Source organism: Pteropus medius, unplaced genomic scaffold, assembly GCF_902729225.1.
Source record: "Pteropus medius unplaced genomic scaffold, Ma_sr-lr_union100, whole genome shotgun sequence".
Classification (NCBI taxonomy): domain Eukaryota; kingdom Metazoa; phylum Chordata; class Mammalia; order Chiroptera; family Pteropodidae; genus Pteropus; species Pteropus medius.
The window spans coordinates 145,439-166,030 of record NW_024349801.1 but is presented as its reverse complement, the minus strand read 5'-3'; the positions used below and the strand labels follow the sequence as shown (position 1 = coordinate 166,030).

At 35.7% G+C, this 20,592-nt stretch overlaps 1 protein-coding gene across 2 annotated transcripts in view; it reads left to right on the top strand.

Annotated features, from left to right (window-relative positions):
- UBA2 (ubiquitin like modifier activating enzyme 2) overlaps nt 1-17,950 on the top strand; it is a 30,475-nt gene extending 12,525 nt beyond the window's left edge. For both annotated transcript variants that reach the window (XM_039888560.1, XM_039888561.1), the window contains exons 8-17: nt 454-575; nt 2,134-2,233; nt 3,213-3,379; nt 5,562-5,655; nt 5,763-5,875; nt 8,629-8,784; nt 10,143-10,239; nt 13,650-13,755; nt 15,292-15,428; nt 16,907-17,950. In XM_039888560.1, coding sequence (XP_039744494.1) covers nt 454-575; nt 2,134-2,233; nt 3,213-3,379; nt 5,562-5,655; nt 5,763-5,875; nt 8,629-8,784; nt 10,143-10,239; nt 13,650-13,755; nt 15,292-15,428; nt 16,907-17,085 — 1,271 coding nt within the window. In that variant the 3' untranslated portion in view covers nt 17,086-17,950. The remainder of the gene's footprint in view (nt 1-453; nt 576-2,133; nt 2,234-3,212; nt 3,380-5,561; nt 5,656-5,762; nt 5,876-8,628; nt 8,785-10,142; nt 10,240-13,649; nt 13,756-15,291; nt 15,429-16,906) is intronic.
- The last annotated feature ends 2,642 nt before the right edge of the window (nt 17,951-20,592 follow it).

Here is a 20,592-nt window from a genome sequence, read left to right as displayed (position 1 = left end):
GAGTAAACTATTTGAGATATGTTTTCTTATTAGTGAGCACTACCTTTATTTTGCTAATTTAATATTGATGGCTTAAGGGGGAGAGAGGGTGCTGTTATGTGCTAGATACTGTATTGTGTGCTTAAGATGTATTATTTCATCTTTAAAGCAATGTTTTTTAAAATGGGGTAGTCCCATTAAGTCAAGGTGCAGAGAAATTTCACAAATCCAGTAAATAGAGCTGGGAGTTGTTCCTAGATCTGATTACAGGTTTATACTTTGAGCTGTTCCATATGTGGCCCTCAGAAACAGGTAGAATAAGGATGCTGATGAGCATGTTATTTATTCTCCTTGGACTCAGAATGTGTCATGTGCAGGTGACTGCCATGAGTAACTTTTTTCCCTAAAAGGTGAGATGAGAACTTAATTCTACATTTATCATAGTTGAAATTAAAAATGGTGTTTGTTTTGTAGGGGAACCAATGGAAGCCGAAGCCAGAGCCAGAGCATCTAATGAAGATGGTGACATTAAACGTATTTCCACTAAGGAATGGGCTAAATCAACTGGATATGATCCAGTTAAACTTTTTACAAAGGTTAGGTTTACTTTATAATTGTGGATATGGTTTATTTTAAAATAGTACATGAAATTGGATTATACATTTTATGCCTAATACTGTCTTAATAAATAGATTGATTTAGTTAGGATAAACAGATTTTGAAACTTCGGCATCTGTATTAAAGCAGTATAGCAACTTTATAGGAGACAAAGTGCAGAAGCTTATATACTCTTGGTTATCTTTCCTTTTTTCACTTTCACTGAAATTCTTGGTTTTTCTTATAACCGACCTTTAGTTCCTGCTGTTCTTTGTCTTATATCCTTTTCCTGCTTAAATCTTCTTTTGGCATTTCTCAGTAGCTCTTGAATCTTAAAGCCTCTTGTTCTTCGCTGAATCTCTTCTCATTAGTATGTATTATTCGCCTGCTGAATATTTCTAGAGAAATACACAAGATTGTTTTAACTGGATCTACTTAATTATATAGTTCAGGCCGTCAGGTCTCTATTTTAAAGTCTTTATTTCTTCTGCCTTCAGTCTCTAACAAGTTTATCTTAATAGATATTTGAAACTTTCTCAGCTCTCTTTTTTTTCTTCTTCTTGCCTGTGTACCTTTTTCAGATGTCATCTCCTTGATTTCTTTCCTCATTTCTCAGATAAATAAAACAGAATTTCTGATAGTACTCAAAGTTATGTGATTTTCACACTAAATTGTATTCTAATTATTTGGCTGGTTTCCAGAGATTAAAGATGTTTAATAAATATTGATTGAATAGAACATATTTTGATGAAATAATTCTAACTTTTTTATTAAGTCAAATCTTGAATGCATACCAGTATATATAATAAATATGTTGAATATATCAGTTAACAATAGAAAACACAGCTAAGGAAAAAGTAACATTAATGTCATCTGAAATTTTCCCACATAAGATAGTGTCATTCATGCGATGGTCTTTCAGTCCACATGTAGTAATGTCTATGTTTTTGTTTGTTTTTGTATTTGAAATAGTAATTGTTTTCTGGTTTGCTTTTTGTGGGGCACATTTCAGAAATGTTATAGATGGTTAAATTGTTTTGGAGCACTTTTAAAATGTGCGTGCTTTATTTGGAATGTACCCACAGACATGGAGCTGTTGCTAACTGGTATCTCTAGGCTCAGTGATTGTGTTCTGTTCTTGTGGCGTTGGTGTGTATTTATTTAGCTCCTTGACTGGTGTATTTGTGCTTCTCACAGATCTTTGGAGCTTTAGGGGAGCTTGTAGGTAGATGGCTTGGGAGGGCAGGGTCAGTCGGCACAGTTCAGAGTTCCCTTACACTGCTTTGCTCAGTACTCATCTGCTTTTTACTGTTTCAGATGTAGGAGTTCTGTATAAAATTTCCTTTTATAAAAGTCTTAAGTTTTTTTTTTTCCCTTTTAAAAATGAAATCTTTGGAAAACCAGCTAAATAATTATTAATCTATTGGTATATGACATGTTTTTAAATCAGAAGATTTTACAGTGTAATATTGTTAATCAGCAGTGATATTTTTTATATTTTTAACAGCATAAGGACTGTAGGGTTCATGGAATTTCTCTCTTTTTTTTTTTTTGAAGCTTTTTAAAGATGATATCAGGTATCTGTTGACAATGGACAAACTATGGCGGAAAAGGAAACCTCCGGTTCCTTTGGACTGGGCTGAAGTACAGAGTCAAGGTAAAGGATACATTTTAGTATTTGGGACACCTAAATTGGAAATTCCCTCACCTAAAGTCTTTAAATGGTTCTCTTCTTTCTTGACAATGTCATATGGTTCATGGTAAGAAGTTCAAACAGTTTCATAAAAGTTAAGAAGAAGGGGAAAATCACTGGAAATCATATCACCTAGAGAAATAGCCACTATTAACACAAAATGTTAACATTTTAGGGAATGTCTTATAGTCCACTCTGCACATAGACACAGGCAATCGTGTATGCACTTTACATAATGGAACCATACTATTCATATACTTTGACTTGCTCTTTTTAGTAAATATTTAATCCCTTATCAGTTCTAACATTTAGTTGTTTCATATTTTCCCTGAAACAAAGAGTACAATGAATATACATACATCTTTGTACCTCTGTATTTAGCACTAGTCAAGGAGCTAAATAAATACCAGAGGTACAAAGATGTATGTATATTCATTATACTCTTTGTTAATTTAGGAACATATAATTTTAAATACAAGTAAAACTATTGCCGTGGTAACTACTTCCTTATCCCACTCCCCCTTAACACATTGTGTCTCTGCTTTATCTGAATTGTATTGCAATTGATTTACGCTCAGTGATAGCACACTGGAACTTAAAGGATCCCAAGAGATTTTGGGCGTCAGTTTGGAGCACTTCTCTACAGTAATGGATGCTTGACTTTTTGGACCAATTTAAGTACGGCTTATTGAGTGCTAATTATGTCGGGCATGATGCTTATCTGTATCATATCCTTGAATCCCACAATAGCCTGCTGAGGTTCTGAGATAGTCTTACACCTTTCCCATCTCAATATTAGCAGTTTTTTGGTACACACATGTTTCATAGTGATAATTATTTTAATGGAATTTGTTTCATATTTTATTTTATTAGTCAGGCATTGAATTGTTAGGGTAGAGGAATGATGTTTAATAGTGAAGTTTCTAATATTTTTTTCCCTTAGGAGAAGAAACCAATGCATCAGATCAACAAAATGAACCCCAGTTAGGTCTGAAAGACCAGCAGGTTTTAGATGTAAAGAGCTATGCACGTCTTTTTTCAAAAAGCATTGAGACTTTGAGAGTTCATTTAGCAGAAAAAGGGGATGGAGCTGAGCTCATATGGGACAAGGTTTGTTTTGAAAAAGTGTGGCAATTACTTACATATCATATGTATATTTTAGTTCTTGAACTGTAATCAGAAGCTAGTAATTTTTGGATATTGTTTATTCTATCTGATTTCGAGGACATAATGTTGATTTTGGATGTTTTTATCTCTTAATTGCTACATTGAACTGAGTTTTCTATACATGAATTTAAGCAATATCATAAAACCTCATTTTAGATTAGTTGTATGTTCATGGTTTATAATTATGCTCCCTGGAGAAATAATGAGAATGTATTGGAGTTAAATATTTCATTGACTTAAGAAAACACGTAATATAGATTTGTTAATAGAAGTCAAAATCTTGTTGGAAGCAACAGTTCATGGGCCTAATTTGACCTTGAAAATGATAAAATTGCCTTTTTATTGAAATAATTGCAGCTATTTTAATAATCTGACGCCTCAATACAAAAATGAGATATAAAAATAATATTTAATAATATTTTACAACTAGGTGTTATATTTTGAAGTTTGATGAGTTAATTTTAGTTATTTTTAATTGTCAGTATTTTCTGTGGCTATAAGTGATATATCTGATAAAGTTTATATGTTCCTATGATGGTAAAGATTTGCTATGAGTTTTAAAGTCAAGGGAAAAGTTTGGTCAGTTTTAGCAAATGAAGATGATAACTATGTGTGCAGTTTTGGAACTGGTTAAATAAGGCATCGTAAATGAAGCTAGTAAATTTAGATTTAGGGGATTCTTGTAAATATTAGTCTCTTGGGCTTATGTGGTATAAGGAGTAACTTTTAAAAATTTTTTCATTGTTACTGTTATATTAGGGATCTCTGGGGAGTTTTTCTCTGTACATGGGTTCAGCGGTCCCCAACCTTTTTGGCATCAGGGACCAGTGCTCCTATAAGAATCTAATGCCAGATGATCTGAGGTGGTGATGCTAGCACTGAGGAGCAGCAGCAATACAGATGAAGCTTTACTCGCTCACCTGCCACTCACCTCCTGTTGTATGGCCCAGTTCCTAACAGGCCACTGACCAATAACGGTCCAGGCCTGGGGTTTGGGGACCCCTGGGTTAGATAACAAAACTTTGAAAGTGGGAATTGTTACACTGTGTGAATAAAAACTACACCTAATGGGTGTTATTAGTAAATTGCCTAGGGAAGTACTTGTGGACACTATTGGGTACTGTTAAATATTCATACTTAATTTTCACCACAACCTTATGAAAAGTTTATATAATTTTCCCTGTTTAACAGATTAATGAATTATGGATTGGGGAGTTGATTTGCCTGAGGTTACATAGCCAGCCAATAGTATATAAAGAACCCACATCCTATCAATGCTTTTTCTTCTGTACTTTGGTGCTTCTGAATTATAGGATAGGATAGAATCTTCTCAGGAAAGTTGGAAACCTTGGTGAAATCTAATTAAAGAGACTAGGATATAGTCTCAGAAAAAACATAAATTGTCAGGGGAAAACTTATATTGCCCTATCTGAAAAGAAACAGCAAATATAGGAGAGTAGTGTATTTGAAGAGAATTTGGAGTAGGAAAGCCAGAAGGAGTCATCCAGGTGTTTCTGAGGCTTTAATAAAACAGCTTGCTCAGAAAAGACTCCATTTCTTTGCGTGAAATCTTGTCAAGCAGCCTCATTACTGGCATACCTTGTTTGATTGTACTTCGCTTTATTGCGTTTCATGGATATTTTGTGTTTTACAACTTGAAGGCAGGACCCTCCACCAACAAAAGGATTATGTCGTGCTTTATTGTGATACTTGCTTTATTGCAGTGGTCTGGAACTGAGCCCAGAATATCTCCAAGGTATGCCTGTACTGCCTGATGGATCCAGGAAAGGATTGCCATTGTCAGTAAACAGAATCGGTGTTTTGTTAGATACACTTAGTCTCCAGCGATTTGTTTTAGGTAGGAGTGAGTTCCTAGAGGCCTGGTGGCTCTTGGCATCCTTTGTCAGATTACATTCCTGAGTCAGAGGCACTGATGATGACACCCTGTCCCATACTCATCTAATCTCCATGCTACTGTAAGGCTTTACCTCTCCCTCAAGGCCATCTCTTGTTCTTGTTGACTGACTGCAATGTGATAAACATGTGAAAGTACTGTTGTGAAAGTATACGACTCAAATTAGTAAATTTGTGGGGAGACTTGTTACATTATTTAAATTTTTGGCAGGATGACCCATCTGCAATGGATTTTGTCACCTCTGCAGCAAACCTCAGGATGCATATTTTCAGTATGAATATGAAGAGCAGATTTGATATAAAATGTAAGTTGTTTTGTACTTCAGTTGTATCATCTAAAATGATGTTATTCTTTCCTTTCTTTAACAGCTAAATATATTCATCTTTTATTTTTTATTTTATTTTTTTTTAGCAATGGCAGGGAACATTATTCCTGCTATCGCTACTACTAATGCAGTGATTGCTGGATTGATAGTATTGGAAGGATTAAAGATTTTATCAGGAAAAATAGACCAGTGTAGAACAGTGAGTATTTCTATTTGCATTTTTTATTCAGCCTCTTTTTGGAGTAATATATATGTGCAGGGGGAAATGATGTATAAACACATTAAACACAATTTTAAAAATTAAAACCGTCTGCGGCCATGCCACCCTGAACAAGCCCGATCCCATCTGATCTCGGAAGCTAGCAGGGTCAGGCCTGGTTAGTACTTGGATGGGAGACCACTTAAGAAGACCACCTGGGAGTAAAAAGTAAAAAATAAGGGATTATAAAATGACAAGGTCCTTACAATCCGTGAAGTCAACCAAGGATTGCCTCGCCTAAAAAAAAGTTAATTAAAACAAAGTTAATTTTAAAGCACTGGAAGATAATTACTCCAGTTATCTTGTGAATGCATATTTAAGCTTTCTGGAAATTACAACAAAAGAGAAACAAATTTGCTTCTCATTTTTGTCTAAAATGGAAGCAGAAGGTAGTTTGCTTCTAACATTTCCAGTTTTACTGAATTTTTAGAGGAACTAATTGTGTGTGTTCTTAAGCTTTTTCCATTGTTTTTCAATTCTAAGAGTTCTTTATGGGTTTTAAATTTCGTTGGGTTATTTTATAGTCCTCTGCTCTTTAATTATTTTCAATTTCCTTTTTTATTTTAAATCTACTTTATATTATTTGACATGTTTAATGTCTGAAATCTTTATGAATGAGTCTACTGTCAGGTCTGCCAGATCTCTCTCATGGTATTTTGTTTGCTTCTGCGGTGTGTGATTCATTTTTTAAACGTAATTAATGTTTATTAAAATTATATCTGTGATAATTCTTTAAGGACCTATTGAAGGTGTATTTCTTCAAAGAGGATTTATGCTTACTTATATCTGAGTGCCTGGGGACAACTTTTAAATTCTTTAGTTTTTTAACCCATATATATATATATATATATATTCATACAGCAAAGCTGCATGATCTCTACATTGTAATGAATTATAAAGAAAATTTCCTCCCTACCCCTTCCCAAAGCACCAAGGCCAGGATAGTTTTTCTGTTATTTCTGTGTGGGATATATTTTACTCCTCTTTACTCTCCTTCTCTTGCAGGTTCTTGCTTTAATGTAAGGGTCTCCTAGTATAAGAGTTCCTACATTAGTGAGACATGGGCTAGGTTGATCTGTTAAGATGAAAGCCATTTGGGTGTTCCATTTGGATTCCTGCTTTCATTCTGTATTAAGTTGGTGTGTTTGAAGATGCTTAGTTTTCTTATCAGTTTAGCAATTCAAAAAAACTTATAAGAAATAATTCTAGCCAATATTTTTGCTATTTAGGTTATCTTTTTTTACTATAAAGTTGAAATAACAGGACCAGTTTACTTTCAGGAATTTCTTAAAAATACTGAGTCTACGATGATACCCTTTATTTTTCAGCACAATTATTGATGTAGTCTTAAAATATCTTACTGTTTTTGTGAAGTTTCAGGGTGAAGGAATGTAGAATCATATTGTCAATCTGTCATCTTGATTCAGTTTTTTATTTAAATTGTTTTTGCTATTATATTTTTTTAACAACTTTATTTTTTTTCTGCTTTTCTATATAGCCTGAATTTATCCTATGGCTCTAGTATTCCTTTGAGCTGACAAACAGTACTGCTTATTGAGTTTATTAAAATGTGTGTTTCCTATAATACTCTTCTCGTTTCTTTGACTTCTCAACTCTGTCATCTCTTGGATTAATGATACTTATGTCTGGATTTTATTTGTTCATATTTGTAAATGAATTTTGAGATGGGTTAATATTGTTAGCTTGAGTATTAGTAGTGTTAGCAATTGTTTTCATTACTGTCAGTTTCACTCAACATAGTTAACCTTCCCAGCGAAGCCCAAGATCAAACAAATCTGTTCCCCCATTGTACCCTGCTTCCAGACTTGCCAGTTCAACGACTACTACCAGTAGTACTGTTACTATAGGAGGTCTCTTTTTAGCACTTAACTGCTTCTTGAGGGATTTACTTCTTTAAGCTTAGAGTCCATGGGATTCCTCTTTACAATTAATTAATTTTAGGAAATACCACAGTACATGATAGTCACAAGATGAAAATATGTATGTCAGCTTTCAGTATTGTCCTGACATTTGTTTGTATTGAATCTGGCTAGTGTTCTCCACACTTTGTAGTAGTATAAGGTTTGGGCCTTCTTAAATTTCAGTGCAGTTTTTTAAATTCACCTTTGTTCTTGTTATTTTTTTGTTTGGGTGTTAGAGAAATGGTAAATAGGTGCTTTTGGTGCCAGAAGTACATTATTTTTTTCTCAATTATGTGAATATCAGTATCATAGGCATAGAAAATTTGAAAAGAAAGGCACATCAGTTCCTTATGTCTGTGAAGGTGTTATCAGTAGTTGGAGATATTAATATATCTGTCTTGGTGAATAGTTGGCTTAAAATTGATTAAGAATAACCACTAGGAAGGCACCCAAAAGCTGAATTAATGATCCCAGGGATGAGTATGGCTAGGCCCTTTTTCTTGCTAAATTAGTTTGCACAATAGAGTCTTCAAGGAGATTTTTCTTTTCAGTAAGCTCAGCTTTTCAGTAGGTAGCTAATTTGAAAAGAGGTTTGGGAAATCAGACTATTAAGGTCATGATTTTCCTTACTGTTTTTGCCATCTAGAAGGGAATATTTAAGTCATTTTTTGATGGCTGTGCAGTAAATAAAACAATAAACTTCTGATTGTATGGTATATAAAATTGCATCATGAATTTCTGATTTCTGCTTGTTTTTTTTTTCCTCCAAAGATTTTCTTGAACAAACAACCAAACCCAAGAAAGAAGCTCCTTGTGCCTTGTGCACTGGATCCTCCCAACCCTAATTGTTACGTATGTGCCAGCAAACCAGAGGTGACTGTGCGACTGAATGTCCATAAAGTGACAGTTCTCACTTTACAAGATAAGGTAAGCCCAGAGGCTGCTTCTTTTCCACGTTTGTTCATTTTCCTTTTCCTTAAAAAAAAAAAACAAGTTCCCTTTTGCGTTTTAAAGTGTTACTGTGATAACAAACTGAAAACCAGATTACTACTCTTGAAAGACTGACTACTGAAGTGTTTTGCTCTGATACCCGGGACTGCTTTGCTATCTGGGATCGTGCTGGCTTTTCTCTCTGGTTCCAGAATATGTGCCTCACATCCCCAAAAGGAATTGGGTATATTTGGCTGGAAAACATGCCACAGGTAGTGCAGAGGTGGCACAGTATCTTAGCAAGCAAGAGACTCTGTGCTCGCTCTTTGTTTCCCAGATAGTTTGTAAATTCTATATTTTTTTTGGCAGATAGGAGATATCCTTAAATGGTCTGGTGACGGTCCTGATTCTGGTGTGTTAAGTTAGTCCCTGAGGAGGTGCACCATTTGTGTACCTGCATTCACCTATAGAGCTCTGGAGGGAGGGAAATGGGGGTTAGGATGTGGTCTGGTCCTATAACCTGGTCCTTGATTCTTCCTAAACTGGCTAGATTAGTTTCTTTATTAGGAAGGATGTCAAAAATAACCCCAATGGGCGTCACTTCTTATTTTGGGGATCACTTCAGATTGTTCTCTGATTATATCTGTCATCACATTACGTATTTACATACCTGCTAGACCTTTGTGGTCCTAAGGGCTGCTTGAGGAAATGAGGGAATGGCCTTTTTCCCAGAAATGGATGATATACAGGACAGGTGGCTTGCCCTTATGTTTTAGTTGGGGAAGCATCTGCTCATTCTTGAGCTTAAAAGCAGTTCCACTATTTGATTATTTGTAAGATATATGGACCTTTTAGAGGGTTCCTTTTTTTTTTTTTAAGGAGCAGTTACAGTTGACAGGATATTATCACTTTTGACCTATCTTGGAATTTAAAGAGAGATAGAACTTAGGAGGGGGAAGACTATCTGAGAATCAGGTTAATGAGAAAATCTGCATCTATAAAACATCTGCTAGTACAGGGTTGTTATTGAGACTAAGATAAAACATGTTATGTATTTAGCCCAGTACCTAATCTGCAAGGAAGAACAAAATACCAAGAGCCAATCGGAGTTCTCAGTTCCCCATTTGGAGGAAGTTTTATCTGATCCTCTATCTGTGGTCAAACATGGGGATGGAATGTGGGCATGAAATGTTGGGTGAATGCCTACTGCTTTCCTGCTTGCCCCCAGGTATCTTAGAACAACTTGGCCCCTTTCCAATGGAAGGGGAAAGTAAGAGCCTTTATGGAAAAAAGGTCTAGATTTTTTATGGTATTTAGTTATACATATTAATATTTTGAATCTTTTTTTCTTGTAGATAGTGAAAGAAAAATTTGCTATGGTAGCACCAGATGTCCAAATTGAAGATGGGAAAGGAACAATCCTAATATCGTCAGAAGAGGGAGAGACAGAAGGTATTATACATTGCATTTATTCACTCCATCGTTTGAGTGGAGACTGCCTAAATGAAGGAGCGCACATTAGTTTGTACACTGCTGTATATGTTACTCAGTGTCACAGCTTTAAGGGGAGATACTTGGTCATGGAGGTGCTCTCCCAAGATGTTATTGCCTTGGTGGGATCACTACACAGTTCCAGATTTTGGAACTCTGTGTCGTCATTGTGTCTCAGGGACTGTTTTTCAATACCACAGTGCACAGGCACCATTTACAGTTACCTCCATGCTCTTGTCTATTCAAAGGACCTGCCTTACCTGTGTCATAGGTCCTGGGAGCTAAATGAGTAATGAGAAGATCACTCAGAGTTAGGTAATCTAAGGCTGGGGAAGCCTTGATAGTTTACTCCAACCGTAGAGCAGAGAGTAGTGCTGAAAATCAGTGCCCAGTTTTGGCTTTTTAGCCCTTTTTTATTTTTAAAGTTCAAGCAGGCCATCCCTCATGTTAATGCCTTTGATTTTGTTTAAACTGTCTTAGAATTGGTTCTGGTTGCACCTCCTTAAGTCTACACTAGCCAGTTTGATTGGACTTAGAAATCCTCAGATCTCTTTTGTCACTTTGGCATCTCATCTTTTGGGTTATCATTTTAGTTGATTTCTTTACATCCCAAATTTTGCTAATGCACTATCGCTTTCAAAATCCAGGGGCATTGGTTTCCCCCTCTGTTGACTTAATTATTTACCTATTTGTTCAGTGATCATTTATTCAGTGTACTTTGCCAGATCTTAACAGGGATTTAAATGTCAAGCCTTCTTTAAATTAAAACTTTAGTGCCAGAATTCTTCTTGACTGTAGTTTCTTGTCAAGAAATTGTTCGGGATACTAGGTCATGAGTAATTGGAGACTGTGTTTTGGCTGGGTAATAACTATGTATAGCGCCAGGTGGGTACTAACTAGACATGGTTGGGGAATCACTTCATAAATTATGTGTGTCTAACCACTATGCTGTATACCTGAAACTAATATAATATTGAATGTCAACTGTAATGGAAAAGAAATAGATTTTTAAAAAAATCTCAGTGGCTTAAATGTACATGTGCTGCTCAGAGTGAGACAGCATTTATTCAAATATGTGTGGAGTCCTGTATTATAGGCATAGTCTTAAGTATTCATAATTTAAGAACAAATAAGACACTAGTAGTCTGGTTTGAAGTACTTTATAGCCTGGAAGAAGAGGAGAGATTATCAACAAGTAGATGTACAGTTGAAGAAATACTATGGAAAAAGATTATATGAATTGAAACTTTATTAAGGGTTGGGGGATTGTTATAGGAGAAAGAGGACTCGGGCCAGTTGAAGAAGGAAGGACCTTCTGAGCAGAGAAGGGAGTGTGCATTTGGACAGAATGAGCAGTATCTATAAAGGCCTGACTTATAAAACAACATAAAAGGCTCTGGGAATGGCCAGTTATTTTGTTTCAGTGGAAGGTGGGGTGCTGTGAGTGGGGTTGGCAGTGGTGGTGCACTGGAGGACTTTCTGTGGCAGATGTGTAACACGTATTTGTCTTTTTCCTCCCCCATTATCTTACTCCTACCAGAGTTTAAGCAGTGAAGTAATGGTTATCTTCTAGTATAATCTGCAGAGGGTGAGTTAAGGGTGTGAGTGGAGGCAGGAGCCAGCTAGGGAGAAAAAAAAAGTGAAATGAGTGAGGAATTTTTACTAAGATAGAAGCAGATGACAGATTTGAGATTTGCAAGGTCAGAATTCAGGGTGCAGGTGAGGAGGAGAAGCATTGTTAGGCCTGTACAGGACCGTTGCCAGGACTCTGGTTTTACAGATGACGCTAATTCATCAGGATAGACTGCACAGTAACTTTTCTTTTTGAATATGTTGGGTCTGAGGAGTTACTAGTGAGTGTTATGTGTGAAAATTCTTTGGGGATGGAAGTCTGGTTGGGAACTAATGTTTTCGAAAGACATTCTGAATAGATTAAAAAGTTAAAATAAGAAATCTGTATGTAAAAGAACTAGAAACTCAGTATTTTCTGGATTTCAAGGTCAAGGTAGGGACTTGCTAAACATTTTTCTATAAGCAATGAAGAAATAATAACTAAAGAAAAAATTTTGTACGATTATGTAGAAAATTACATAAATTTAAACATACCTAGAATTTAAAAGATAGTTTACTTAATATGTGTCGGGCACTGTGGATACAGGTCAGCAGGTTCTGTATAGTCTGTGCCCCTCACAGAACAAATGTTCAGTACTGAGCATTGTGAGCAGGGAGTGTAAGTAGGGAGCAAGATGAGGAAGCAGGGTTTTTTCCTTCTTCAAAGACTGCTTTTTTTTTCCTTAAATTTTTTTTTTTTAAATTTTCCAATTATAGTTGATATACAACATTATATTAGTTTTAGGTGCACAGCATAATGATTAGACATTTCTATACCTTACAAAGTGGTCACCCTAATAAGTCTAGTACCCACCTGACACCATATGTAACATAGTTGTTAAAATATTGATTATATTTCCTGTGCTATAGAAGAAGAGTTTTGTAGATTTGAGTGCTTTTGCTGATTAAGAGAGAGGAGCACTTGAATGTGCTGTATTTATAATCCATGTAGCAAAGGTTTATTGAGTGCTAACTGGCAGCTAGACACATTGGCGATATTCAGGTGAAGCAGAAATGACATGTGGAAGATGGAAATATGTTGGAGTATTTATTTTTGGGAGTCCACTAGCTCTTCATTGAATAATGTTGAAGTTTTTATGTTGAGAAATGAAAAGTTTATTTAAATGAAATTTCCTTATATTTCTAAATTGTGAAATTTGCTAAAAAGCAGTTTGTTGAAGTTGTCGTAGATAACCTCTTTGCAACAGAATATATTTTGAATGCTAAAAATTGTCTTTGACTTCTCTAAGATTCTAGATTAATTTGGTTTGAGTGGGAGAAGGTTCTCAGAATTTCTCACAGTTTGATACCCTGAAGTAGTTTTGGGAGTTGGGTGTTCAGGGCTGAATTCCTAAGTGCCTCATATTTTAGTGGATTAGTTTGCTACAGGTGCTATACCAGAATACACAGATAGGGTGACTTACATAACAGAAGTTTATTTTCTCATAGTTCTGGAGGCTATAGGCCTTAAAGTGTCGTCAGGTTTGGTTTCTCCTGAGGTCTCTCTTCTTGGCTTCTAATGTAGTTATCAGTTAGATTGGATTAGGGGCTACCCTAACAGCCTCATTTTAACTTAATCACTTCTTTAAAAAGTCCTATCTCCAGATAGTCACATTCTGAGATAATGGGGTTAGGGCTTCAACATATGCATTTTAGGGTACACAATTCAGCTTATAGTGGGAGATTAACCTTTTAAAAACTAACATGACTGCTCCATGGAGATAGAACTAAAGTATCTAAATTTCTTTCAAATTTTCTAGCTAATAATCACAAGAAGTTGTCAGAATTTGGAATTAGAAATGGGAGCCGGCTTCAAGCAGATGACTTCCTTCAAGACTATACTTTATTGATCAACATCCTTCATAGGTAGGAACTATTGATATTTTAAGTGTAAGAAATTGTTTGAATATACACATTTAAGATAAAGTAGATGGAGAAAAAACATGTTTTCTTGCCCTTAAACACTACCGTTCATTTGAAACTGCACAGTATATTTGCTCCAGTTGGCCACTAAATTCCCTGAGGTTTGACCTACAGAGAAATTTAGGAATTTAGAAATAAACGGAATAGGCAAAAAACGTTTTAAGGGTAACTTGTCAATGGTGGCTGATCAGAAAGAGGGTAGAAATCCAGGCATTTGAAGTTATAATTAGAGGTAAGTTAATTCTGATAATTAAAATAGAATAAAACTTTGTTACTTTTAAAGATTTATTGGAAGAAAGGGAAATATTTTTGTCTCATAAAACAAATTATTAATATTAAGAGTTATCCTGTATAGATTCCTGAGTCATGTATTTTTGATTTTACATCCTTTATAAAAAGCATTCAAAGTGCTTGCATTACAGAATGTTTACATATGTATAGCACAAATAAAATACTGATGGTCCTCCATTTTGGTAATTTTATCTATTGAGCAAGGTACATTTTTGTACATACTCATTGATACCCCTAAGCTGAACTCTTAGGACTTTGGGGTACCATCTAACCAACATAAAGCATTGCCAGCAGTGTCCACAGTTGTTTTGCCAGTGTCGCCATCTCTGTACAAACATATAGCTTGTGTAGTTGTTTGAAAGATATTGTATTTTATATACTTAGTTTATAAAGAGCATAAAATGACAGGGAAGACTGAATGTGGGTTATTAGTAATAAGTGTAAGTTTTAGAAAGATAGTCGCGTCAAAGAGATAATGGCTAGGAGTGATTGCTAGCCTCAAATAGACACCAGTTGGATGTCAGTGGTGTGCTTGTGTTGAGTTTTGAAAGAAAAGACGATGAAAGAACATGTACAGTAAAATGGAAATATATCAGATGGTGTCTAAAAGAGGAGGCATAATTAGGGTTTTTTTATCATATTTTTTTAGCTCTCTGGGAACAGAACCCCCCTTATAACATGTAAGTCTTTTGTTTGACTTTCATGCATTAAACTTTCATACATGTTTTTGGGAACTTGTTACAAAAACAGGATGCTGCCTGTAAAGATGGGGGGGGACCCAGAATTCATGTAATCCTACTTCTAAAACCAAATTACTTTTGGTCAGGATCAGAATAGAGTGTGTAGAATCTTTTCGCATAGTAGCTGAAGAAATAATGCCAAAGAATTACATTGGGCCATAGAGTTTGGACTCAATAAAAGATATTTCATGTTTTTTAAAAAAAATCTTTTCTCTGATTTGAAGGTGCAATGTATTGACCATTTGAGTTAGAGTTACAAATTATCACAAACATCTGTTATGTACAGTCTTGTTTTTTATTTTAGCTCTTTGAAAGCTAGAATTCAAATACTTAATGTGTACATAGTATGCACTTCAAGCTTTGAGGAACAGTGTCTCTCTGGTGCACCTATGCTTTTGTAAATAGTTGTAACAGTAATCCAGTTTTACAGTGTGTGGTTCTCTTACAGCGAAGATCTAGGAAAGGATGTTGAATTTGAAGTAGTCGGTGATGCCCCAGAAAAAGTGGGGCCCAAACAAGCTGAAGAGACTTCCAAAAGCATAACCAATGGCAGTGACGATGGAGCTCAGCCTTCCACATCCACAGGTGAGTTGTGGCCCCAGCCAGCAGGTTGTTAATTACCCACCAAACAAGACTACATAGGAACAAACCGATTATTTTATGAATATTAACCATAAAGTAGAAATCCATAGGACTACTACAGGTGTGTTGGTTTGGCATTGATTGTTTTAATGGAGCTTTGAATGTATGAACCATGAAGACATTTAAGACTGGGGGAAATTCTTACAGAAAACAGAACACTTCTTATTTTTTGTTAGTGGGTGTTTACAACTGGAAATGTCAGTGAGCTTATTAGTGAATAAAGACCGTCCATTCTTAGAAGTTTTGAATTTTGTGTGAAAGAATCAGTGCATCTGACTATTTTGAGTGAGTGGATGCTTGGTAAATATAGAATTGTACCATTTCAGTTTTCCCAGAACCAGTGTGATTTTGGAAAGTGCATCAGAGGCTGTTTCCCTGGATTTTCAGTGCTGCTGCTTGGTGCTTTTTACTGTGCTGGATTTCGATGTTTATTACCTCTCTCCCAACCCCCAGCACACACACATATACCTCTTCATTCTTTAAGTTAGGAAATAAAAGTTATCAATTTTTTACTTCTCAGTTTGCATTTTTTTGACCCCGTGTCTTTGGTGTTCATTGGAATGATGTTCTCTGAGAGTTTTAAAGATGGACTTTGAGACTGTCTAGAGTTTGGCCCACTTGTGGGCCATGGGTTCATGATCTTTTTTTTTTTTTTGTTCTGAAAATAGGTCCATCATTCTCTTTTGAGGAAGGACTATGGTAGTTTTTTTTAAATCATAATTTGAAATGTGCATTTACTGATCCCCTAGTGTGGGTAGGTTTCGGAGGCTGTAGCAATAAGTAAGATAGGTACTTTGCCTTTGGTTTGGTGGAGTTGCGGGGAGGGTGCAAAAAACCACTGTAAGATAGGGTAACAAGCATGTACTTTAGAGCCCCACTATGTGGATTTGAATCCTGACCTCATCCTCTGCTATTGTGTGACCTTGGGCAAGTCAACCTCTCTGTACCTCAGTTTCCTTTTCTGGAAAATGGATAATAATGTTATCTTCTTTATAGGGTTGTTGTGATGATTAAATGAGTTGTTATATGCACAGTGCTCAGAACAGTTCCTGGCACATTGTAAGTGCTATATATATGTTGTTGTTGTTTATTATTATTATTACCACTGCTACCAGTATTAGGATTTGTACCCTTCCCTTTTCTGTTGGTGAAATAGAAACAAGGAACTGTAATAATTCCTTTGAGTTATATATAATGCTTGTTATAATTTTTTGTTTTGATTAGAAATGAAATAAGTGCTTGTTACAGAAGACATTAAAACAGTACATATATGTGTAATGTATAAAGCAAAAGTTCCCTAAGGGTGGCCATTCTTAAGTTTGGTGTTTATCAGAAGAGTTAGTCTTTTCACTTATATAAAGTACTAGTGAGCCACTTATAACTCCACACTTTTAACCATTTTTTTTTTTTTCTGAAATAAGCACAAGAGCAAGATGATGTACTCATAGTCGATTCAGATGAAGAAGGTCCTTCGAATAATGCTGACATCAGTGAAGAGAGAAGTCGCAAGAGGAAATTAGATGAGAAGGAGAGTATCATTGCAAAGAGGTCACGCACAGAACAGACAGAAGATCTTGATGATGTTATAGCATTAGATTGAACAGAAATGCCTCTAAACAGAATCCACTTACTGCATTAGGTCATCTGGGCATCTGGAACCAGGTTTATTTGTTATGTTCTTTGTTCCAAAGGGAAAAAATTAACACCAGTGACTTGAAGATGATTCTGCTCCCTTTGAAAGCATTCATTTTGCTAGAACTATTAGACACATTGCGGTATGTTGTATGGAATGTAGAAATATAGTTTTAAAACCCTTCGAACAAAGCATTTGCATAACCAGTCATGAGGTGAAACAACACAATGCATGTTGCCTTTTTAATGTAAATACCCGTAGGTATCATTTAATAGTTTTAAAATATTGTGGTTTAGTAAAGTTGATACCTGGTTATAAATATTATGCCTTTATTTTTGGTTAGAAGAAGAATTATTTTTAGCCTAGATCTAACCATTTTCATACTCTTTGACTGAAACAGATTCAAAAAAGTATCAAGTGCTATGCATTGAAACTTGTTTTTAAATGTTACCTGGCGCTATGTATATTAATGTAAAACAATGTTAATTTACTCAAGTTTTCAGCTTGTACTGCCTGGTATGTCAGTGTAAGAAGCCAGTTTTTGTGTATTGTTACAGTTTCAGGTTATTTATATTTGAAGTTTTGTAAAACTCAAATACGACTATACTTATGGACCAAATAAATGGCACCTACATACTTGTTACACATGCCTGCAAAGTTCACGTGTCTGCTGCTTCGTTGGATTTATCCATCATGTTTACTGCAGGCATGCTAAATTCTTTCCTTTTAAAAAATTAACTTGTAATGGATGTCAAGGTTAAAAGATCTGTTTGCCATAGATGAGTACTTTCTAAAATAAAGCTTTTAGTGGCAATGTTGCTTTTTAAATTTGGATTGTAAATAGTTGGCCTTTTGTTGAAAGCATTTAAGTGATCTTTGCCCAGTCCCAGTAACTCGGAGCCTTGGATTTGAGGTTTCAGAGTGGGAGAGTCTTACCTTCATTCTGCAGTCTTCTCTGGATTGTCCCCTAGTTCATTGGAGTTCCTTCTCAAGTATTCCATTCAGGGTCTAGCTCCCGCCCACAGACGTGGCCAGACCAGTGCTGGACAGATCAGCACTCATCTCTGTCCTAGACCCCAGAGCACCTTGGTCCTTAAGGTACTCTCCTCACCCAGATGTGCCTTGAGTTTTCTGATAACAGAAAACCATGAAGCCGTTTCCCCCATTTTCTACCTCTGCCTTTGGTGTTATTGGCCACAGTCAACTAAATTTCAAATTGATAATTCATTATATTGCCCTACTTGGTGTAATTGTTACTCTGCCCCACAGCTTATTAACTCTTACTTTTTTTTTTTTTTTTGTATCATTTATAAATTACCATGTAATCAAAGCCTTCAGAAAAAATCATAGAACAAGAAGGCTCTCAGGAGCATGCTGCTTCATGCCTCCAGATTGACTGACTTCCAGCTTTCCAATACAGCATTTGGAAGATCCCCACTCACAACTCTGAGCCTGTGAGGTTCACTTTGCCTTTAGATTTTTAGAGGGCGTTTCATTTTCCTCCAGAAAAAAAAATCTTTTTAGATTATAGAACTATGTAACAGATAAAAGTGAAATACCTTGGAATGTCACCCCCAAAATAAGTTTTGGTTAACTGGTAATCATTTTCAATTTTGAAATTTTGAATTCTGAAAATGTCTCCAGAAATTTGAAGTTTGAACTTTTCTTCATTCCTTAAAATCTCACCCTGTCTTTTTAGACACAATTGTCAACAATGTGTTTCTGGCATTTTATATATATTCTTTTGTTTTCTTTGCCATTTCGAATATACATGGCAAAAAGTGTGCCAGTGTGATCTGTAGAGGTTTTTCTGTTCTGGCAGGCCAATGGTTTTCATCTTTTCAACAATTACTACTACTTTTTCTAGCAAATTCTGTTCATTTTCTACCTGTTTTTATAAAATCAGAGTTTATCAACAAGGTAGGTCTGACTATAGGGGAGACCTTGTATTTATGGTTTTCCCACATGAGTTGTCTCTTCAATGAAGGAGCTGGGAACAAGGCTTATCAAGGGTGTTTCCTCTGCAGCTCCAGCCAGAAATACAGCCTGGCAAACCATCTTCCAACCATATTGGGAGCAGTCTGGTGACTGAAGTCCATGGTCCCAAAGAATCTGTATACTGAAGGCTCAAATGAAAGAATTCTTCAGTTGTATCATGAAGATTCAGTGTTTTAATATAGAAACCGAACGCTTAACTGATTAGGCAAAGATCATCAGTGGATGCCAAAATCTTTAGTAAAAGGCTGCTGAAGAACAGAATTCGTACAGTACTCGAAATGTTGCTTTACAGATGACTTGCAAAGGGAAAAAAATTAACCCAGACAATGGACTAATGTCTGTCACTAGATCAAACCTAACCACTAGTGGGACAACCTTATACATTTTTCCTGATAAGATAAAGAATACAACAGCACGTAGGCAAAAAATGTTAGCCTGAATCTAATCCAGCATCTAGACTTAATTTCCACCTGACAGGAAATATCGGAGTAGAGGAACAAATTAAACATTAAGAGGAAACAAGTACAGAATGTGGGTCATTCTAGAACTTGAAGTGCAAAATAACAATTCTCGTGACATTTGGAAATTTGAAAATGGAATAGGTGATAATGGAATTATTTTCTTAGGTATGATAATGTTCTTATGTAGGACAGTGTCCTTATTCTCAGAATATTAGGGATGCTTCCACAAAATATACAGGAAGAAAAAAAGCAAAAATTAACATTTAGGTCGAGCCTATATACATTGTTTATTGTACTAGCCAACAGAAAACTTTTATAATTAAAGTGGAGATATATATATGTGTATATATATGGTGTGTATTTTCCTTTTGTGCCTATGTAACTTTTTCAAGTTTTGTATTGACTATATGATTGAAGTCAGGCAATAAAGATTATTAAAAGTATAATTTGGCATGAGAAAGTGTTACAGTGATTCCTGGATCTAACATTGATGAAGTCAGCTTTACTCATTCTTGTTGCTAGGCTGTGACTTAGGAAGAATTCTCTTTCATTTGAGCCTTCAGAGAATTAAGACAGCCAAGTTATTTCCAGTAGATTAATTATAAGCTTCCAGAAATGATTTGGTTCACCTGTTCCCCAAAATTGCCCATTGATGGCACAGATGTCTGAAGTGGACTTGCCTATGGGATGGGCAAATTTAAGCCTCCCACTAGCCCTTTTTAATGTATAGAAAGTGGAAAGTAAAAAATCAGGAGAAAAATGTTTGTAGGTGTTTCTAGTTATTGGGACTTGTAGAGGTGGCAGAAGCCTATTTGCATGCAGCAGCAGTGCTCCTGAGGTCTGGAATCTCCTTTGACCATTTTGTAGGAGGATATATTTAGAGAAGTATTTTTATAGACACTTTCATACTGGGAATACACTGCATTCTGCACACAAGGACCCTCCTGCATCTAATTTAAAATCCAGCCAAAAGCTTACTTGGGAAACGTTTGAACTGCTCTCACCGAATCAACTA